The sequence below is a fragment of the Sceloporus undulatus genome, chromosome 3 (assembly GCF_019175285.1).
Source record: "Sceloporus undulatus isolate JIND9_A2432 ecotype Alabama chromosome 3, SceUnd_v1.1, whole genome shotgun sequence".
In the NCBI taxonomy this organism is placed as follows: Eukaryota; Metazoa; Chordata; class Lepidosauria; order Squamata; family Phrynosomatidae; genus Sceloporus; species Sceloporus undulatus.
The window spans coordinates 144,165,910-144,183,694 of NC_056524.1; the positions used below are offsets into that span (position 1 = coordinate 144,165,910).

A 17,785-nucleotide genomic window follows, 5' to 3' on the forward strand; every position below is an offset into this window, starting at 1 on the left:
ATAATAATAATAATAATAATAATAATAATAATAATAATAATAATAATAATTTAAGTTATTAGTTTGTTGAGGCACCAGAGCTCTCTGCCAGAGAAGGCTCAATGTCTCAGGACACTACTGTTCCCAGAATTCCATAGCACTGAGCCAGGACAGTTAAAGTGGAGTTAAACCAGATTATCTCCCCAGTGTGGATGCAACCTAAGAGAAGGCAACTGTTACAAAGGGAAGGAGAGATGTAGATAAAATAGATGAGGAGAATGACAAGAGGATAGATGTCAATGTGGCTGAAATGGATGGGGGCTCTGACATGGAGGACCCCTTTGAATTTGACTGCTAGGGATGGGAAATTAGAAGGGAGGAAGAAAGGTGAAGCTGTTATTCACGTGAAAGTGGAACCAGGCTCCCTTCTTCACCCTGGGAGTGCAAAGGTATGCACCAATGTGGTAATACAATTTGCACTCACTCCGCTTTGCATGAATCCGCATCACGTGACTTGCCTTGGATTCGATTCCCCCTCAATATGGAAGGGCAACAGAAGGGCACCAGGTGTGATAAAACACTCACGTTATAACGTCAATTCGCATTGTTTGACCCGCAGTCACCCCTGATCTTAGCTCCAATAACCTCAGTGTGATAAATGTCACTCTGATATATACACAACACACTTGACTTTTTAACTTTTAGAAAAACTATTAGAACTTGTGAACCAAAGTAACAAATTCTTTTGCTAGTGCTTTTCTTTTTACTGTTTTCTTTTCTTTTTACTGTTTTCCCAGTTCCTCATCAGTTGTAAAGCCAAAGAGGTAAACTGTTTCCTGCAGTTCAGGTTTTAACAGTAACATTTGTAACAATTTTTTTTAAAAAAAGAGTAAATTCAATTTCTAATTATTATCCAAATAATCTATATATTAAACATTCCAATCATAATAATTTTATGTCAAACCAAATTAGGCACAATTGTGTATTATGTTCCTAATGTAACAAATTGATTTCCAATCTAATATAGCATTTCCATTTCCCCTCTGAAAAAAATCATATCCCCCCCCCCAAAAAAAAACCCCAAAGCCACAAAATGTCTTTCTCCATGGCTTCAAAATTACCAGAAATGTTACATCTCTAGGTAAAACTCTGGGGTTAGAAATATCCTAAGCTTGTCTGATCTTGGAAGCTATGCAGGGGCAGCCCTGGTTAGTACCTGAATGGGAGACCACCAACAAATGCAAGTGCTGTAGGCTCTATTTGAGAGGAAGAAATTGGAAAAATCACATCTGAGTATTCCTTTCCTAAGAAAACCCTATTGAATTCATGGGGTTGCCATAGGTTGACAAGCAACATGAAGGCACAGACACACACAGGTAAAACTTTATCTTAACTTTATGGATTTTCCAAATGGACCTCAGTGCAGAAGCTGCGGGTAGAAATGCACAGAGACTATGAAGAAGACCAGGACTGTATTTCCCACTACTCATCTTCCATGATGTAATTCCAAATTTAACAGATTTATTTTGGAAATCCATTGGAAATCAATTTCTAGCACTTCGATCTGGTTTCAGGCGACTTCATCCTAATGTATGTTTTTCACAGTAGTATCCCTTGATGGAAACTTTTAAGAAAGTTTAAAATAATACTGTTGTGTGCCTTCAAGTCATTTTCACCTTGGGGCTGTCTTGGCAAGATTTATTCAGAGAAGGCTTTGCCTTTGCCTTCTTCTGAGGTTGAGAGATGGTGACTTGCCCAAGGGTACCCAGTGGCTTTTGTGGCTGAGTAAAGATTCAAACACTGGTCTCTAAAGTTGTAGTCCAATGCTCAAAGCACTATACAGTGGTACCTCGGGATACGAAATACCCAGGTTACGAAATTTTCGGGATACGAAAAAATCCCATAGGGAATTATTGTTTCGGGTTACGAATGTTTTTTCGGGTTACGAAAAAACTTTTGGTGCTTTTTTCGGCTTTTTCGCATGGAATCGCGGCTTTTCCCCATTAGCGCCTATGGCAATTCGGCTTACGAAGGCTTTTCGGGGTACGAAAGCGGCCGCGGAACGAATTACTTTCGTAACCCGAGGCACCACTGTAACTCTATTAGATAACTACATAGCCAGAGCAGTTTCAGAGATGCATATTCTACAAACAAATTTTTTTTTGGGGGGGGGGCTATATTTATAGCTGAAGGCTGTATCAATGATAGTGATATTGTTGGTGCATTAATTTCCATATACAAAAGATAATCAAAATTAGTACTCTAGTTAATTAAAAATATTATTCTCTCCCATTATGCTATTCTTATTCTTCATGTGCTGACTGTCAAACACTAATTTTACAAACTCCACAGTGGTCATCAGAAAAGAGAATCCTATGTTGTTGTACTGTAAATCTCAGCAGCATCAGGTAGCATAGGGAATGATGAGAAATTTTGGGATATGCTCCAATGACATCTGGGGTGCTGCACAATTCTCACCCATCCTTTAGATAATAGTAAAACCCACTCACATAATATTAATGTATTTTTTGGTCAAGCAAGTCACGTCTTGGAACAAATCTAGCTCTTGTTGTTAGGATTGAAATGTTACTTGCTTGACTCTGGCCCCAGCAATTCTCTAGTCTCAGTTTGGAATCTATCATTGCAGTTTAAACTGAGGCATGGAGAACTGAGAAAAGGTAATGAAGAAAGCATTATGTCATTGCTTCTAAGTACTTTAAAGGGGACTTCAAACTATAACATTTCAATCTATTGGCTGAAGACTGAAGCATCAACATATGAAAACATATGTAGGATTTTGCTGTATTCTGGAACTATTCACTGTTTTGTTCTGCTTTTGTTTTATGGTAAATATACAGTAGTTTAAACATAGTTTAAAATTTTAAATGTTTAAAATGTAAACACAACTTACCGACATTCATAGCTAGTAGCTAATCCGGTTTTCTTTCCACAAAAGAAACAATGCTTTGCTTTTTTCTTTTTAAGTTGAATTGAACCATTCACTGGTGGGAAATGAGTTTGGCAACCTACTTTTAAATAGTAAAATATGAGTGATTACATTTGTTATCACAGAAATGGTGAAAGAACAGCAGCTCACAGGAAAGACTTTTCTTCATGAGTGAAACTATTTCTTAAACTGACCCACGGAAACTTTCATTCCCAGGTCTGAGATGCAAAGTGGCTGCATGCATATATATATATATATATATATATATATATATATATATATATATATATATCCCCAGTGAAACATAACACATTATATTAAAATACAAATTAAAATAATTATGTAAATTGAACTTAAACAGTTTCAAACTCCGTACTAATAAGAAACAAGAATTAAACAAATGAAAACTCCAGAGCATGCATTTAAAACCCCTGTCAAGATTCAAGATGGTCTTTAGATATTTGAGACTTGGGCCAAAACAAAATTAATCCCAAAAGGAATAAATGTAAGATATTGCATTTAGGCAGAACAAGTCAAGTGCACAAATACTGGATGGGAAACATCTGAACAGTGTAAAAAACATATAAGGGTTTAGTATACTACAAAAGTCAAGAGTGATATGTGGTGGCCAAAAAAAAAAAAAAACCCAATGCAATTCTAAGCTGTTTCAACAAAACTATAGTTCAGATCCAGGGAATTAGTAGCATGAATATTGGATAAGAATACTGATGAGCTGGAAGATGTGTAGAGGAGGGTGACAAAGATGGTAAAGACTCTGGAAACCAATTCATCTGAGGAACAGTTGAGGGAAGCAAGTATGCTTAGCCTGAAGAAAAGAAGATTGAGAAGTTATATGGGTGCATTTCTGAACATCTGAAGAGCCACTATGTGGAAGATGGACAATGTTTATTTTCTATTGTTCCAGAGGAAAGGGATATAACAGACAGAGAATACAGAAAAAAACCAGTAGGTTTTCATAGCCTATGGCAAAGCATTTGACTGTATAGATCATGAAAAGTTATGGAACACACTCAAAAACATGCGGGTGCCACTACATTTGAAAGTTCTGATGAGAAATCTGTACCAAGGACAAGAGGCCACTATCAGAACAGAATTCAGAGAAACAAAGTGGTTCCCAAAAGGAAAAGGGGTCAGTCAAGGCTACATCCTATCACTCTCTTTCTTTAACTTATATGCTGAAAACATCATAAGAAAAGAAGAGTTAAAATCAGAAGAAGAAAGAGTAAACATAAGGAGGAAGAAACATCAACAAGCTAAGATATGCAGATAACCCCAGAATATTGGTGGAAAATAGCACAAAGAACAGTTAATATGGAAGGTTAACGATGAAAGTGCACAGTCAGGTTTTAATGTTGAACATAAAGAAAACAAAAATAATGACCACAGAAGAAATACATAAATTCAATCTAGACAATGAGGAAATTGAAATAGTTAAATAATTCCCATACCTAGGATCAAACATTGACCAGAATGGTGACAGCAGTCAAGAAACAAGAAGAAGACTAGGAATGGGAAGGGCAGCTATGAAAGAACTGGAAAAGATACTGAATAGCAAAGACATACAACTGAACACTAAAGTCAGAATTGTTCCGCCCACTGTATTCCCCATTACCATACGTATAGATATGAGATCTGGACAGTGAAGGAATAAGACAGAATGAAAATCAACTCATTTGAGATGTGGTGCTGAAGAAGAGTACTTAGGATACTTTGGGCAGCTAAGCCATTGATTTGGATATGATACTGTACCACCGAGAACAATTTGGATTCTTGGATGGTGGATTGCAGTCTATGAGGAGGGACATTTGGTAAGGGATGAGTTGCACCTCATGCCAGTTGGCAGAAACATTTTTGCCAATAGCCTCAAAAATTTGATCAAGGATGCTTTAAACTGAGTTATGTGGGGGGCGGGATGGTATTTTGGAAGGCAGGAGTACATCAAGAGCTGGAGATAATAGGCAAACTATTATAGAGGGAACAAGACAAATAATGCAAGAACTCAACAGTGGAAGGGGAAAAAACTTTACATAGGCAGCTAGGGGGCATGTCCCATGGTCTTAGATGTCTCTATACTAGTTCACAGGGCATGGGAAATAAGGTGAACTTGAACTCCTAGTACAACAAAGTAAATATGATATAACAGGCATCACTGAAACCTGTTGGGATGAGTCTCATGAGTGGAACATAGTAAGAGGGGAATAGCCTTTTAAAAAGAAATAAGCCAAACAGGAAAAGAGGACAAATAACATTATATGGCAGGGATATTTAAGCCTATGAAGAGATCTAGGACTTAAATCCTGGAAGACAGGTGGAGAGTATCTGGATAAAAATTAAAGGGGAGGGAAACAACAGGGATGTTATTGTGGGAGTCTACTGCAGGCTGAAGAATTTGGTGATGCCTTTCTAGAACAGATGGCTACATATTCAGAAAGCAGAGATGTAGTAGTGATGGGTGACTTCAACCATGCTGATGTTTGCTGGAAGTCAAACTCAGCCAAATCCTCCAGGTCTAGCAAAATCCACACTTGCCTGGAAGACAATTTCATTGTCCAAAAGGTAGAAGAGGCAACAAGGGGATGAGCTATTTTAGATCTGATCCTAACTAACAGGGATGAGCTGGTTAACAAGATGCAAGTTGTGGGATCCTTAGGTGGGGGTGATCATGTTCTCCTAGAGTTTGCTATACAGAGGAATGGAGAAGCCAGGAATAGTCTGACACGCATTCTTATCTATCTATCTATCTATCTATCTATCTATCTATCTATCTATCTATATTATTGAGTTTCTGCATTGAATAAATTGGAGAAAATGAGGAAAGAAAAGAAAAATAAAAAATACAAAGAATATACATATAAATAAACATTTATTATATTTATTTGTATCCCGCTCTTTACCCAGGACTGGGACTCAGAGCAGCTTCAAAGCATTAAAAACAGTATAATTTAAAACATTTTTTAAAAGTACATTAAAAAGGAATTAAATTATTACAGTATTAAAACAGATAGTTATTAAAAGAATAAAACATATTTTAAAAAGATAAAACTATATACAGAGAAAAAAACTGTGTCTTAAAAGCAATGCCTTAAATGCCTGTGTGAATAGGTAGGTCAGCGGAAGTCCATCAAGGAGGGAGCCATTCTGATCTCTCTGGGCAGGGAGTTCCAGAGTCTAGGGGCAGCCACCCAGAAGGCACTCTCTCGCGTCCCCATCAACTGTGTTTGTGATGGTGTTGGGACGGAGAGAAGGGCTTCTCCAGAGGATCTCAGAGTCCGGGCTGGTTCATACCAGGAGAAATGGTCTGCCAAATAGTGTGGACCTGAGCCATGTAGGGCTTTATAGGTATATCATACAGATATATGAACCAACAAGTAAGAAATAATTGTGTTATCAATCCATCTAGATGTATATCGGTATGCTATTAACAGCTTATAATTCCATAATGCTTCACATAACTAACAAGTATTCCCCCTCTTTTTAAATTTTTTTAACCATAATATATCTATGTCTTATCATAATAAGACTTTTTTTTAACTTTCTCTCATTTATTTTCATATTCTTGGGTTGTTTTCCTTGCCATATACATGATCGGTTTATCCATGTTCGCTAAATCATTGACCCTTAATTTCCATGCTTCTAGGGTTGGAATTACACTGGATTTCCAATATTTAGCATATGCCATACGTGCTACCGTTATCATGTATAGAATCACGCTGATCTGACTTTGTGTCAATTTAACTTTTTATCATGTCTACTATATGTAATAGAAACAGTTCTGGATCAAGACGGATATTTATCTTTAATACTTCCTGCACCAACTTATGTATGTTTTCCCAATATTTTTTACTTTACTGCATTGCCACTGTATATAGTACATAGTACCTATTTTATCCTTGCATTTCCAGCAATTACTGTTATATTGTTTTGTTTTTTCATTTTAGCTAATCTGGAGGGACTCAGATACCACCTATGCAGCATTTTTTAGATAATTTTCTTTTAAAGTATTACATTTGATAAATTTTTTAGTTATTCACACATTCTAGACTTTAGGAGAGCTGATTTCAGCACTTTGGGAAATACTGGAGGTGATCCCGTGGTCAGGAATACTATAACAGAAGGGAGTTCAGGATAGATGGGAGTTTCTCACAAGGGAGATACTGATGGTACAATTTCAAACTATTCCAACGAAGAGGGAAAATGGGAGGTGTCTCAAGAAACCAGGATGGATGACTAAAGAACTTTCAACTGAGCTAAGTTTTAAACAAGAAATATATAAGAATTGGTAAAGGGGGAAATCACCAAAAAGGAATTCAAACAAATAGCTAGCATGTGTAGGGGTTAAGTCGGAAAAGCTAAAGTGCAGAATGAGTTCAGGCCTGCTAGAGAGGTTAAGAACAATAAAAAAGGCTTTTGAGGGGTATGTCCATAGCAAAAGGAAGAAGGAAATGGTAGGGCCACCACATAGAGAAGATGGAGAAATGCTAACAGGGGACAGAAAAAAGACAGAACTACTCAACACCTTCTTTGCTTCAGTTTTCACACAAAAGGAAAAGAGTGCTCAACTTGGGGAAAATGGAACAGAGGACATGCAGTACAGAATAAGGAAAGAGATAGTACAGGAATATCTGGTTAATATAAATAAATTTAAGTTTCTGGGACCAGATGAACAACATCCAAGGGTATTAAAAGTACTGGCAAATGTAATCTCAGAGCCATTGACAATAATCTTGGAAATAGCTTTTTGTGGGTTTTTCAGGTTATGTGGCCGTGTTCTAGAAGAATTTATTCCTGACATTTTGCCTGCATCTGTGGCTGGCATCTTTAGAGAATGGTGGCATGGAGGTGTATGGGGTACATATACTGTATGACCCTTGGTTGAGAGGCAGTGATGCCACTAATGTCACCATTCTCTGAAGATGCCAGCCACAGATGCAGGTGAAACGTCAGGAATAAATTCTTTTAAAACAGGGCCATGTAGCCCGAAAAACTCACAAAAAAACTATGGATGCCAGCCATGAAAGCCTTTGACTTCACAATCTTTCAGAACTCCTGGAGAACAGGAGAAGTCCCAGTAGACTGGAGGAGAGCAAATGTTGTCCCCATCTTCAAAAAAGAAAAAATAGTGGAGCCCAACAATTATTGCCATCAATAATTGTCTGCCATCAATACCAAGAAAGATTCTAGAGCAGGTCATTAAACAGAGAGAATATTTAGAAAAGAATGCCATAATCACAAAAAGTTTCTGAAAAACAAGTCATGCCAGACTAATCTGATCTGTCTGTTTGTTTGTTTTTGATAAAATTATCAGCTTGGTAGATTAAAAGAATGCTGTAGCCATAGCATATCTTGATTTCAGTAAGGCCTTTGACAAGGTCCACTATGGTATTTTTGCAAACAAGCTAGTAAAATGAGGGCTAGACTATGTTAGTTGGATTTGTAATTGGTTGACCGGCTGAACTCAAAGGGTGCTCAGCAATGGCTCCTCTTCATCTTGGAGGGAAGTGACCAGTGGGGTATCACAGGGTTCTGTTCTGGGCCCAGTGCTATTTAACATTTTATCAAGCAGCAGCAGTTTCATTTATATACTGCTTCATATTGCACTGAACAGTCTCTAAGTGGTGTAAACACCATTAATTCTGCATTGTGGCAGCAGACGCAGCTATAATATGGGAAAACTGGCTGTTGTGATGGACAGAAGACCCAAGGAAGCCTGTACATAGAATGGGCATTTTGGATTATGATTATTTTGGATAGTGGCAGGAAATAAGGCTGAAAGACAGGAACATTAAGAGCCTACCAAAGATGTTACCATATCTTGGTACACTTGGCAGAATGAATTTATGTTCATTTTATTGCAATAAAAGTTAAAACAAACCAAGGGTACTTGATGACTGTTCATTATAGCTTAGCATGTGCTAGGAAGAAAGATCATGACGTATTTTGGGAGAATATTTTTGGCAGAGGAAAAAATTTAAGTGAATAGATGTATTGTGATAACTCAACTAATGCCCTGTAGTATATGCATTCTATCCTCTGCTGCAGCTATTGTAGAAACTGAGAGATGACAGGACTCATTATACCAGGGAGTTTATACCAGGTTGCCAATACTGCTGTGGTATTTTAACCTCACCATCCTTTACACTCCTTACTACACCATATTGCATAAATGCATGATTACACCATTTTCTTTGGTGTGTTTGATTAAACTGCAAAGTATTAATAGATCTTATAATACTGGATTTATTACTTACTTGTTCTTTTCCCAGTAGTCACAATATTTCCATTCAATCCAAGTCCAGATGACTACAAAGAGGAAGAGGAGGAGGGGGGAGAGGTATTTGGATATCAGTTTGGTATCATGTCCCATAGGATAAAATAACAGACAAGTTAATTAGAAAATTTCAACATCACAACATTCAGTTGTTTAATAGTTGCAAACTCTTCAGAACCCTTCAGACAGGAGCAAACAAAAATACAAATAATCCCCACATTACTTATTTATTTGGATATTAATATACTGTTTTTCTTTGCAAATTCACATTTATCACCATCAGATAGTGAAAAATAAATAGGTGATTAAAATCAATAAAATGTAATAATAATATTATACAGGAGTCAAAAATCCATGACTTGTTGTTCAACTGAAAATACCAGCACAGGCCCGTTACATACGGGCTAAAAAGTATGCGCAGAGTGTGTACTAGGGTTAAGAGGGGGCGGTGCTTCCGCACCGCCCTAACCCTAGTGTGCGTTGCGCGCGCACAAAATGGTGGCAGCTGTTCCACACGGCCTCCACCATCGATACGTGACAACCGCGCCGCCTTCAAACGAGGCGGCGTGGTTGTGATGTATTGGGGTTGTGGCTGGGCGCCTAGGGCGCCCTTTCCGCAACCCCGGAAGGAGCTCCGTTTCGGAGCTCCTTCCTGGTTTGGTCCGCTGGGTGCAGCCTTCAGACAGCTGCGCCCAGCGGACCAAAGGAGAAAGGTTTCTCCTTTTCCCCGCTGCTGCGGAGTGTCCTTGGGGCTTGAAGCCCCAAGGACACCCCTTTCCAGGCTGTGGGGAAGGGGCCTTTTGCCGCTTCCCCACAGCCCGGAAAGCGGCGGATCGGGGCTTCAGCGGCTGCTGCTCTGGCCGCTGAGGCCCCGATCCGGCGGGGAAAGGTGCGCCTACAGGCCGCCTCAAAGGGGCGGTCTGTAATGCGCCACAGACAGAAACAGATAATTACTGCTGTTGTTGTTTTTAGCTGCCCTAGAGTCAACTCTGTCTCATGGTGACCCTGTGGACGATACATCTCCAAGAATCCCTATCCACTACTGCCTTGCCCAGCTCCTGCAAGCCCTTGCCCATAACCTCCCTCGTCGAGTCTATCCATCTGGTCTGTGGTCCATGGTCTTCCTCTGTTTCTTCTACCCTCTACCTTTCCTAGCACTATTGTTTTGTTTCCCCTAGTGATCTATGCCATTTCACCTTAGCTTCCAAGGAGAGCTCTGGTCTGATCTGTTCAAGGGCCCTTTGTTTGTCTTTTTGGCCATCCTAAGTACTCTTCTCCAGAAACACATCTGGAATGAGTTGTTTTTCTTTCTGTCTGCTTCCTTCACTGTCCAGCTCTCACATCTGTACACTGTAATTGGACATCAGGACCCTCCCCACAAAGAACAGGAGGCTACTGTAGCTGCGTACAGAGTGGGAGGACTGGGAAGCCCAGAAACATCAGGACTCTCCTCACAAAGAACAGGAGGCCATTGTTGCTGCTGGGGACAAAGTGGGAGGTGAAAACAAGGCGGGAGGAGGGCAGAGACTCCTAGGAGTGGAAAACAGGAAAAGGGAAATGGAAAAGAGAATTGAGGGATGAAAGAAGGGAATAATAGGCAGGCAAGTATAAAACAATATAGGAACAGCTACTGGCCAGCAGCACTAGTGGTGGGTGACACTGAAATCAACTCTCACAGAGAGAATGGTTGTGGCACCATAGCTGACACTTGTCAGCACTGCGCAAAAGTAGGCAAAAGGTGTTCCCACTTGCGAGACCATTTCACCAAGAAAACCCTTTAGAAATAGGTAATAGAAATAAGTAAAAAAAAAAATAAGAATCAATACCTTCAGTTTGCCACAGATGCAAATAGGCAATTAATTTGTTCCTTAGGAGCAGTGCAATCTGCCCTCAGGTTAAAATTCTGAGTTCTGTATTTTGGACTAGTTAAAGCTGATGAATGATTGTATGACACACTACAGTAGTCAAAGCAGAGGGTTACGAGAGCATGGCATTTCATATTCTGGAATAACTGTGGCTTCTCAAGGTAGTTTATAATTTATATTAAATAGTTATAAGGCCATGGAGACTGCAATGAACTAAAAATGCAGCATAATTTTTTAAAATTAATACAGTGTGCCTGTGTTTTATGTGGGTGCGCCATACGCAGCTTTCAGCATATGCTGAAAGCTGCACTGGAAGAGCCCATCACGCACCCCAGAAGGACTAATGGGGTGTGCCTCTGTGTGCCTTGGGCATGAGCCCCATTACTTCCTATGGGGCTTTAGCATATACTGATTTCCCCTTACGCGGAGGGATCCAGAATGAACCCCTGCGTAAGGAGAGAGCGCACTGTACTACCTGTAAAAACTGAAATTAAAAAAAATAAAATCAACCAATCATTTAAAAGCAACTAACATTCCAGTATTTAGGCTCATTTAAAAACAATATGCGAGAGACTCAGAGGTCCTGCTACCCAACTGATAAGAGTAGCCATCCAACTGACATTCCAATTATAGCATACTTATTGAAACAATAGGATTTGCATAAGAGTTGTCTCACCATTTAGCTGGTTCAATGGGTCTACTTTAATTTCTTCAATAAATGTTCCAGGTTTTTGCTATTTTTTGCCAGTAGTATGGTATCTGTATATCTTAAACTGATGATATCACTTCCTCCAATTTTTATACTTCCTTTCTCAGAGTCTAATACTGCTTCAGTTGATATGTTCAGTGTACAAACAGGAAAAGGTGATAAAATGCACCCTTGCCAATTGGAAACTATGTGTTTCTCTGTATTTTGTTCTCACAGTAGCCTCTTGTCCTGAGTACAGATTATATTGAGTATCAAGATAATCAAAATCATGTGGCACACCTATTTTGTTAGAAGCAACCCATAGTTTTCCATGATCTATGCAAAGACTTTGCTATAAGCTATACTGTATATCTTAAACTGATACTACACAGGCTGATTTTCTTCTGGCTTTCTTTGATGTGTTCTATTATCCAATGTATGTTTGCTATATGATCCCTAGTGCTTCTTCCTTTTGTGAACCCAGTTTAGATATGTGACATTTCTCACTCTTTTCTGAGCATCAATTTTGAGCATCACTTTGCTTGCATGGGAGACTAATGAAGTGGCCCTGTGGCTACTGCAATCTCATAAAATCATAGAGTTGGAAGAGGCCTCAACAACCATTCAGTCCAACCCCTATGCAGGAATATACAATTAAAGCACCTTTGACAGATGGCTATCCAGCCTCTGTTTAAAAACCTCCAAAGAAGACTCCATCACGCTTTGAGGCAGTGTATTCTACTGTTAAACAGCTCTTACTATCAGGGAATTCTGCCTAATTTTGAGATGGAATCTCTTTTCTCTGATATCCTCTTTTTGGGTGATTGGAATGTATATTGAGTGGTTCTAATATGAGGGTCATTGTTTTGCTTCCCTTATTTGTTGACAGATTTTAGTTAAAATGTAAGCAGATGCTGTCTCTGTAGCTTGAAGCAGCTCTACTGGTATGGCATCTGCTCCTGGTGTTTTATTTCTCCCAAGTGCAGCCTCCACTTCGCTTTTTAAAACTGAAAGTTCATCTTTCTTGAATAAATCTGTTATCCTTCTATTTCTTCTACATACAGTGAGCTCTCAACATTAGCTGGGTTGAGGGACACAAGACCCCCATGAAAGTGGAAAACTGCAAATTAAAAAAAAAACAAAAACACGTTCTTTTTTTACCTGAGAGAACACCTCTCTAGGAATCTCTAGATCCTCCTGCTCAATTCTGTGGTCAGCCTGCCGCATAAGGGAAAAACACGTAAATTGAAGCCCCATTAGAACTAATGGGGCTTGTTTCCGTGTATAATGCAGGCACACTGTATATTGGCCAGAGAACTGCACTGGAGAACCTACAAATGCCTAGAGAATTGTTCACTTTATGAACCTCTATGCCTTTCAGCGTGAGTTCTGGAAGATGTTGAGTTATGTTGGAGGAAATACAGATTCTTAGAGGTGCTATATTAACAAATTCACAAATAATTAAATCCAAAGTCAAGGCTACAAAGTGCAGAGATAACTGTATTATTTCCATCATCTTTTTATTTCTATTTAGTCATGCAATTTTTATTTCTATTTAGTCATTTTTTTCTGCCTCAATATCTTACATTTCTCAGTTTTCAAATTCATTTTGGTAGTTTTGTCCCAGCTTTCTAAACTATTCAGGTCATTCTGAATATTCATTCTGTCCTCTGGGGCATTAGATACTCCTCCTAATTTGGTATCATCTGCAAATTTGATGTGTATGTGCTCTTTTCCTTAATACAAGTAGTTGATAAGCCTGGGTGGCACAGTGGTTAAATGCTGGTACTGCAGCCACTCACTCACAAACTTCAAGGTTGTGAGTTCATTCCCAGCCAGGGACTCAGGGTCGACTCATCCTGAAAATTCTTTCAAGGTACCCAGCTTGATGGGGGCAATTAGCTTACAGTTAGAGACTGCTCAGTGCAATATGAATATATATATATATATATATATATATATATATATATATATATATGAAGCTGCTGCGTGATAAACATATTAAATAGCACTGAGCCCAGGATAGAACCCTTTGGCACACCACAAGACACTTCTCTTCAGGATGCATCTTTTGGGTTCGGTCTGTCAACCAATTACAAATCCATCCAACAGTTGCATTGTCTAGCCCACATTTTACGGGCCTTTTGGGAAGAATATCATGGGAATCTTGTCAAAGGCCTTATTGAAATCAAGATATGCTACATCCACAGCATTTCTTTCATCTATCAAGCTGGTAAATTATCAAAAAAGAGGAGGAGGAAGAGATTAGTCTGGCATGACTAACTGTAGAAAAATAGAAAAGGAAGAACAAGACACCTCTTCCACAAGATTTGAGAAATCAAAGGGAAATTTAAACGAAGAGTAGGGATGCTCTGTTACATGACTAAATAGAAATCCTCCATCTTCAACATGACATCCTTACAAATATTTAAACAGGGATATCATATCACTTCTTATCCATAACTTCTATCTCTTTACTTATTCTGTGTTGATTTTCCCCTATTCTGTTCTCTGCTCAGTTTTCTTCAGGTTGAGCACCCTTTTCTGAGAAGACTGTAGCAAAGAAGGTCTTGAGTAATTCTACCTTTTCTCTGTCCCTTGTTAGCATTTCTCCATCTTCTCCACGCATCATCACCTCTACACCAGTAGACGAGATCACCAACACAGGGAAGTACTAAAGGCCCCTTTAATGGTGATTATATATGTAGAAGTTGATTCATTATATTGCAGTTTGTCTACCATTACTTGCCAATTTTTTTTTAATCTTGTAGCCTCAAGTACCTTTTGAAAGTGCCTAAACAGTGTTTTGAGATCCAGTTCCCCCCACTATCTACTGTTTTCTTCCCCCACCAATTCTTGCCTAAGGAAATCAGACATGTTTGTGCTGATCAGGCTCCCAAATTTGGTGTGGGATCCAGTCCTTTTGGTGATTATGTTTTTAAAGTTTATTACCGTTATATTTGGAGATTTGCATTTTATATGTTGGCCTTGGAAAGGAATATAACTGGGGAAGGCTTGTGTCAAACGCCACTCATTCAGCTACAAGATTTGCAAATTGATGCAGATGTTTAAGCTCTTCTTCTACCCTAGATCTGGATAATCTCAGAATAGTCTCACTGAATGTTAAAGGACTGGGTTCTCCCGCTAAATGCACCTGGGTTGCAATTTATTTGAAGAAATTGCAACCTAGTATCACATTTCTTCAGGAAACTCACAGAAAAGGGATGAGAAATATATTTTCTAGCTTAAATGATCAAAACCAGTACATGGCTAGAAACTCCATGAAGGTTAGAGGGGTGGCAATCCTAATTGACAAAAAATGTCCCATTATAGAAGAGCAGGTAATAAGAGACCCAAATGGTCAATATGTAATTCTGCAAGGCACCATAGAAGGCAGGAAGTTCACTTTTGATACTTTCTATTCTCCCAAAAGTGAGCAGAAAACTTTTCTGCAAAGCTTTATAAAAATCCTCCTAGACAATGCAATTGATGAAATTATTATTGGTGGTGATGCAAACGTAGTTTTAAATTATAATTTAAATAGATCACATCACCCCTCTATCAAACATCATTACCAAGGCTGCCCTTCTGGACCCATAGAGAGCTACACACCCTCACGATACAGAAATTACTCCCCCCATACTTATAAGACATACTCTAGAAGTGATTACTTTTTTGTATCTCACTCCCAGATCACTGATGTCCAGATCAATTCCATCACTCATTCTGACCACAGGTCACTGTTCATGAACTGGAGAATTAACCCTGAGGTTCCAAATAAAACCCAAATCTGGAGATTTAACCCCTCCCTTTTATCAGATACTCAGTTCCAATCTCAATTTAAATAGACCATTAAAAACTTTTACAAAGAAAAGACTAATAGTACCTCAGAAGCCCTTCTGTGATACACTTTAAAACCAGTTCTTTGAGGGCTATTTATTCAGGAAGGAGCCGGGAAAAAGAAATGAGAAGTTGTACTTACCATGAAGAGTCATTCTGGGATGGCAGGATAAGTAATTCACTGATATCTTGGGTTTTATCCCACGCGTCATCTGTGAGGCAGGAGTCAACATTCCATCTTTTTTTAAAGACTCCTAGCTGTCTTCTCTGACAGTTTCTTTAACCAGCCACCTTATCCTGCTGTCTATAGACTTCTTAGTTACCTAATGTTATATCTTGTATATCAGTTTGATATATGATTTCCTATTGTAAATGCTATTTCCATCCCCTTCTGGCAACAAATTAGTATTCCAAGTTAGGGAGGGTGTGGATTACTTATCCTGCCATCCCAGAATGACTTCACAGTAAGTACAACTTCTCATTCTCGGGATGGCAGCATAAGTAATCCACTGATATTTTGGGATTTGCCCAAGCCTTTCTATTTTGGGTGGGTTTTCATTTAATTACATATGTATTACTGTCTGCATCACTCTGTGTCCAAATGCTGCTTGAGCCGATTTGAATTTATCTATTTTATAATGCTTTCTGAATGTACTTGGTTCTTTCCACCCCACTGCTTCACAGCTATCATGTAGTGAAGTAGATGCTGAATATGCTTTTGTTGTGATTTGCGTGTCATTCTTGTGCAGGGGCCATGCTAATCTTTTCTGTATCGTTCCAATTTTAGTATATGTGATGCCGAAGTTACAATCACATCCACAGTCCTCTTGGACCACGCAACTAACCAACTTTATAAGGAGTTGCGGTCTCCCTGTAACTTGTGCATTTAGTGGTCAAGCAAAAAAGAGACAAAGAATCTTGGACATTGAGACTCAAAAGGATATAGCCACACTTGGTAAGGTAGGCAACCTAAAAAGGCTGAGCAAATATAAAAAGACCTTTCAAATAGCTAACTATTTAAGAATACAAATGCCAAAACACCTTAGGGAAGCATTTAACCAATCTAGATTTGATCAGCTTGGCACTATGGTAAGATATGAGAGATTTAATGGCATCCTTTATAATGAGCGAATCTGTATTTGTGGAGAGCATAAAATTGAGGATATAGCACATATACTATTTAAGTGCAAATTGTATCAGCAGGCCAGAGATTTGTATCTTGGACCCTATATTAAGTGAACAATGCATGGGGATACCCATATTAGAACAACACATTTTATGAGTGGTCAAGAAACAAAAATATTTCTCATGACAGCTCAGTATTTAAGTAAAACAATTCATCTGAGATCTTCAAATGTGGGGCTGATTGGAGTAAATTGTAGGGGTGATGAAAAATATGATGTATAAACTTAACTATACTTATTTAATGTATTATTATCTATTGTATTTATATTTTTACTTCTTCATTTTTATATCCTTTTTATTTAACCTTTTACAGAGATTATACAAATTTTGTTGTATTTGTTGTATTTTGAGATGACCCACGGGCTAAGCAATAAACATTGTTGTTATATCTGCTTTTGTGGTAGCCATAGATCTAGCAGAATGTGGCCATACATTCTGTGGCCTTGGTTTTCTCTCCAAATCATAGCACATTAAGATATATGCTTTTATCCACCTTCCCAATGTTGTCTTAGATGCTTTATGACCCAACGTATGTAGATTAAATGATACAAATAATTATTCTGTTTTTCTGATTGTTTCTGTTCTTTTCTTTTAGCCCTTTTGAGATCTAACATGTGCCACTGCTTTTCCTTTTTGTAGGATTAGGACAAAAAAATAAGTAAGTAAATATTCTCGTTATAACTGTGCTTTCTGATACACTTAGGTAAAAAGGAAGTGTCCAATGATAGTACTAGTCTGTCCTCTTTAAACCTGCAAAAATTAGGTTATACTGACAGGGCTGTCAATTCTGATACTCTTCTGGCTGATGTTATTGCCACCAAGAAATGTATTTTAAAAAATAAATGTTTTAAACAAGAAGTCTGCATTGGTTCAAAAGGAGCTTTCATTAATCTGTTTAATATTATATTCAAGTCCCAATGTGGAAATCTATGAATGGTTGGGAACGTTGTTATATTTGCACCCCTTATGAATCTTTGAATATGCTCATTTGT

General features: G+C 38.4%; 1 protein-coding gene and 1 non-coding gene across 5 annotated transcripts in view; both read right to left on the minus strand.

The window, feature by feature from the left end:
- ZFAND4 (zinc finger AN1-type containing 4) overlaps positions 1–17,785 on the minus strand; it is a 140,944-nt gene that overhangs the window by 23,351 nt on the left and 99,808 nt on the right. For 2 of the 4 annotated variants that reach the window (XM_042459883.1, XM_042459882.1), the window contains 2 exons: positions 9,196–9,247; positions 2,891–3,008 (listed from right to left, as the gene is read on the minus strand). In XM_042459883.1, coding sequence (XP_042315817.1) covers positions 2,891–3,008; positions 9,196–9,247 — 170 coding nt within the window. The remainder of the gene's footprint in view (positions 1–2,890; positions 3,009–9,195; positions 9,248–17,785) is intronic. The other 2 variants (XM_042459885.1, XM_042459886.1) reach the window with 2 other exon arrangements.
- Positions 16,312–16,422, minus strand: LOC121927432. Its single transcript, XR_006103206.1, has one exon. It is a non-coding gene; the product is annotated as a U6 spliceosomal RNA (small nuclear RNA).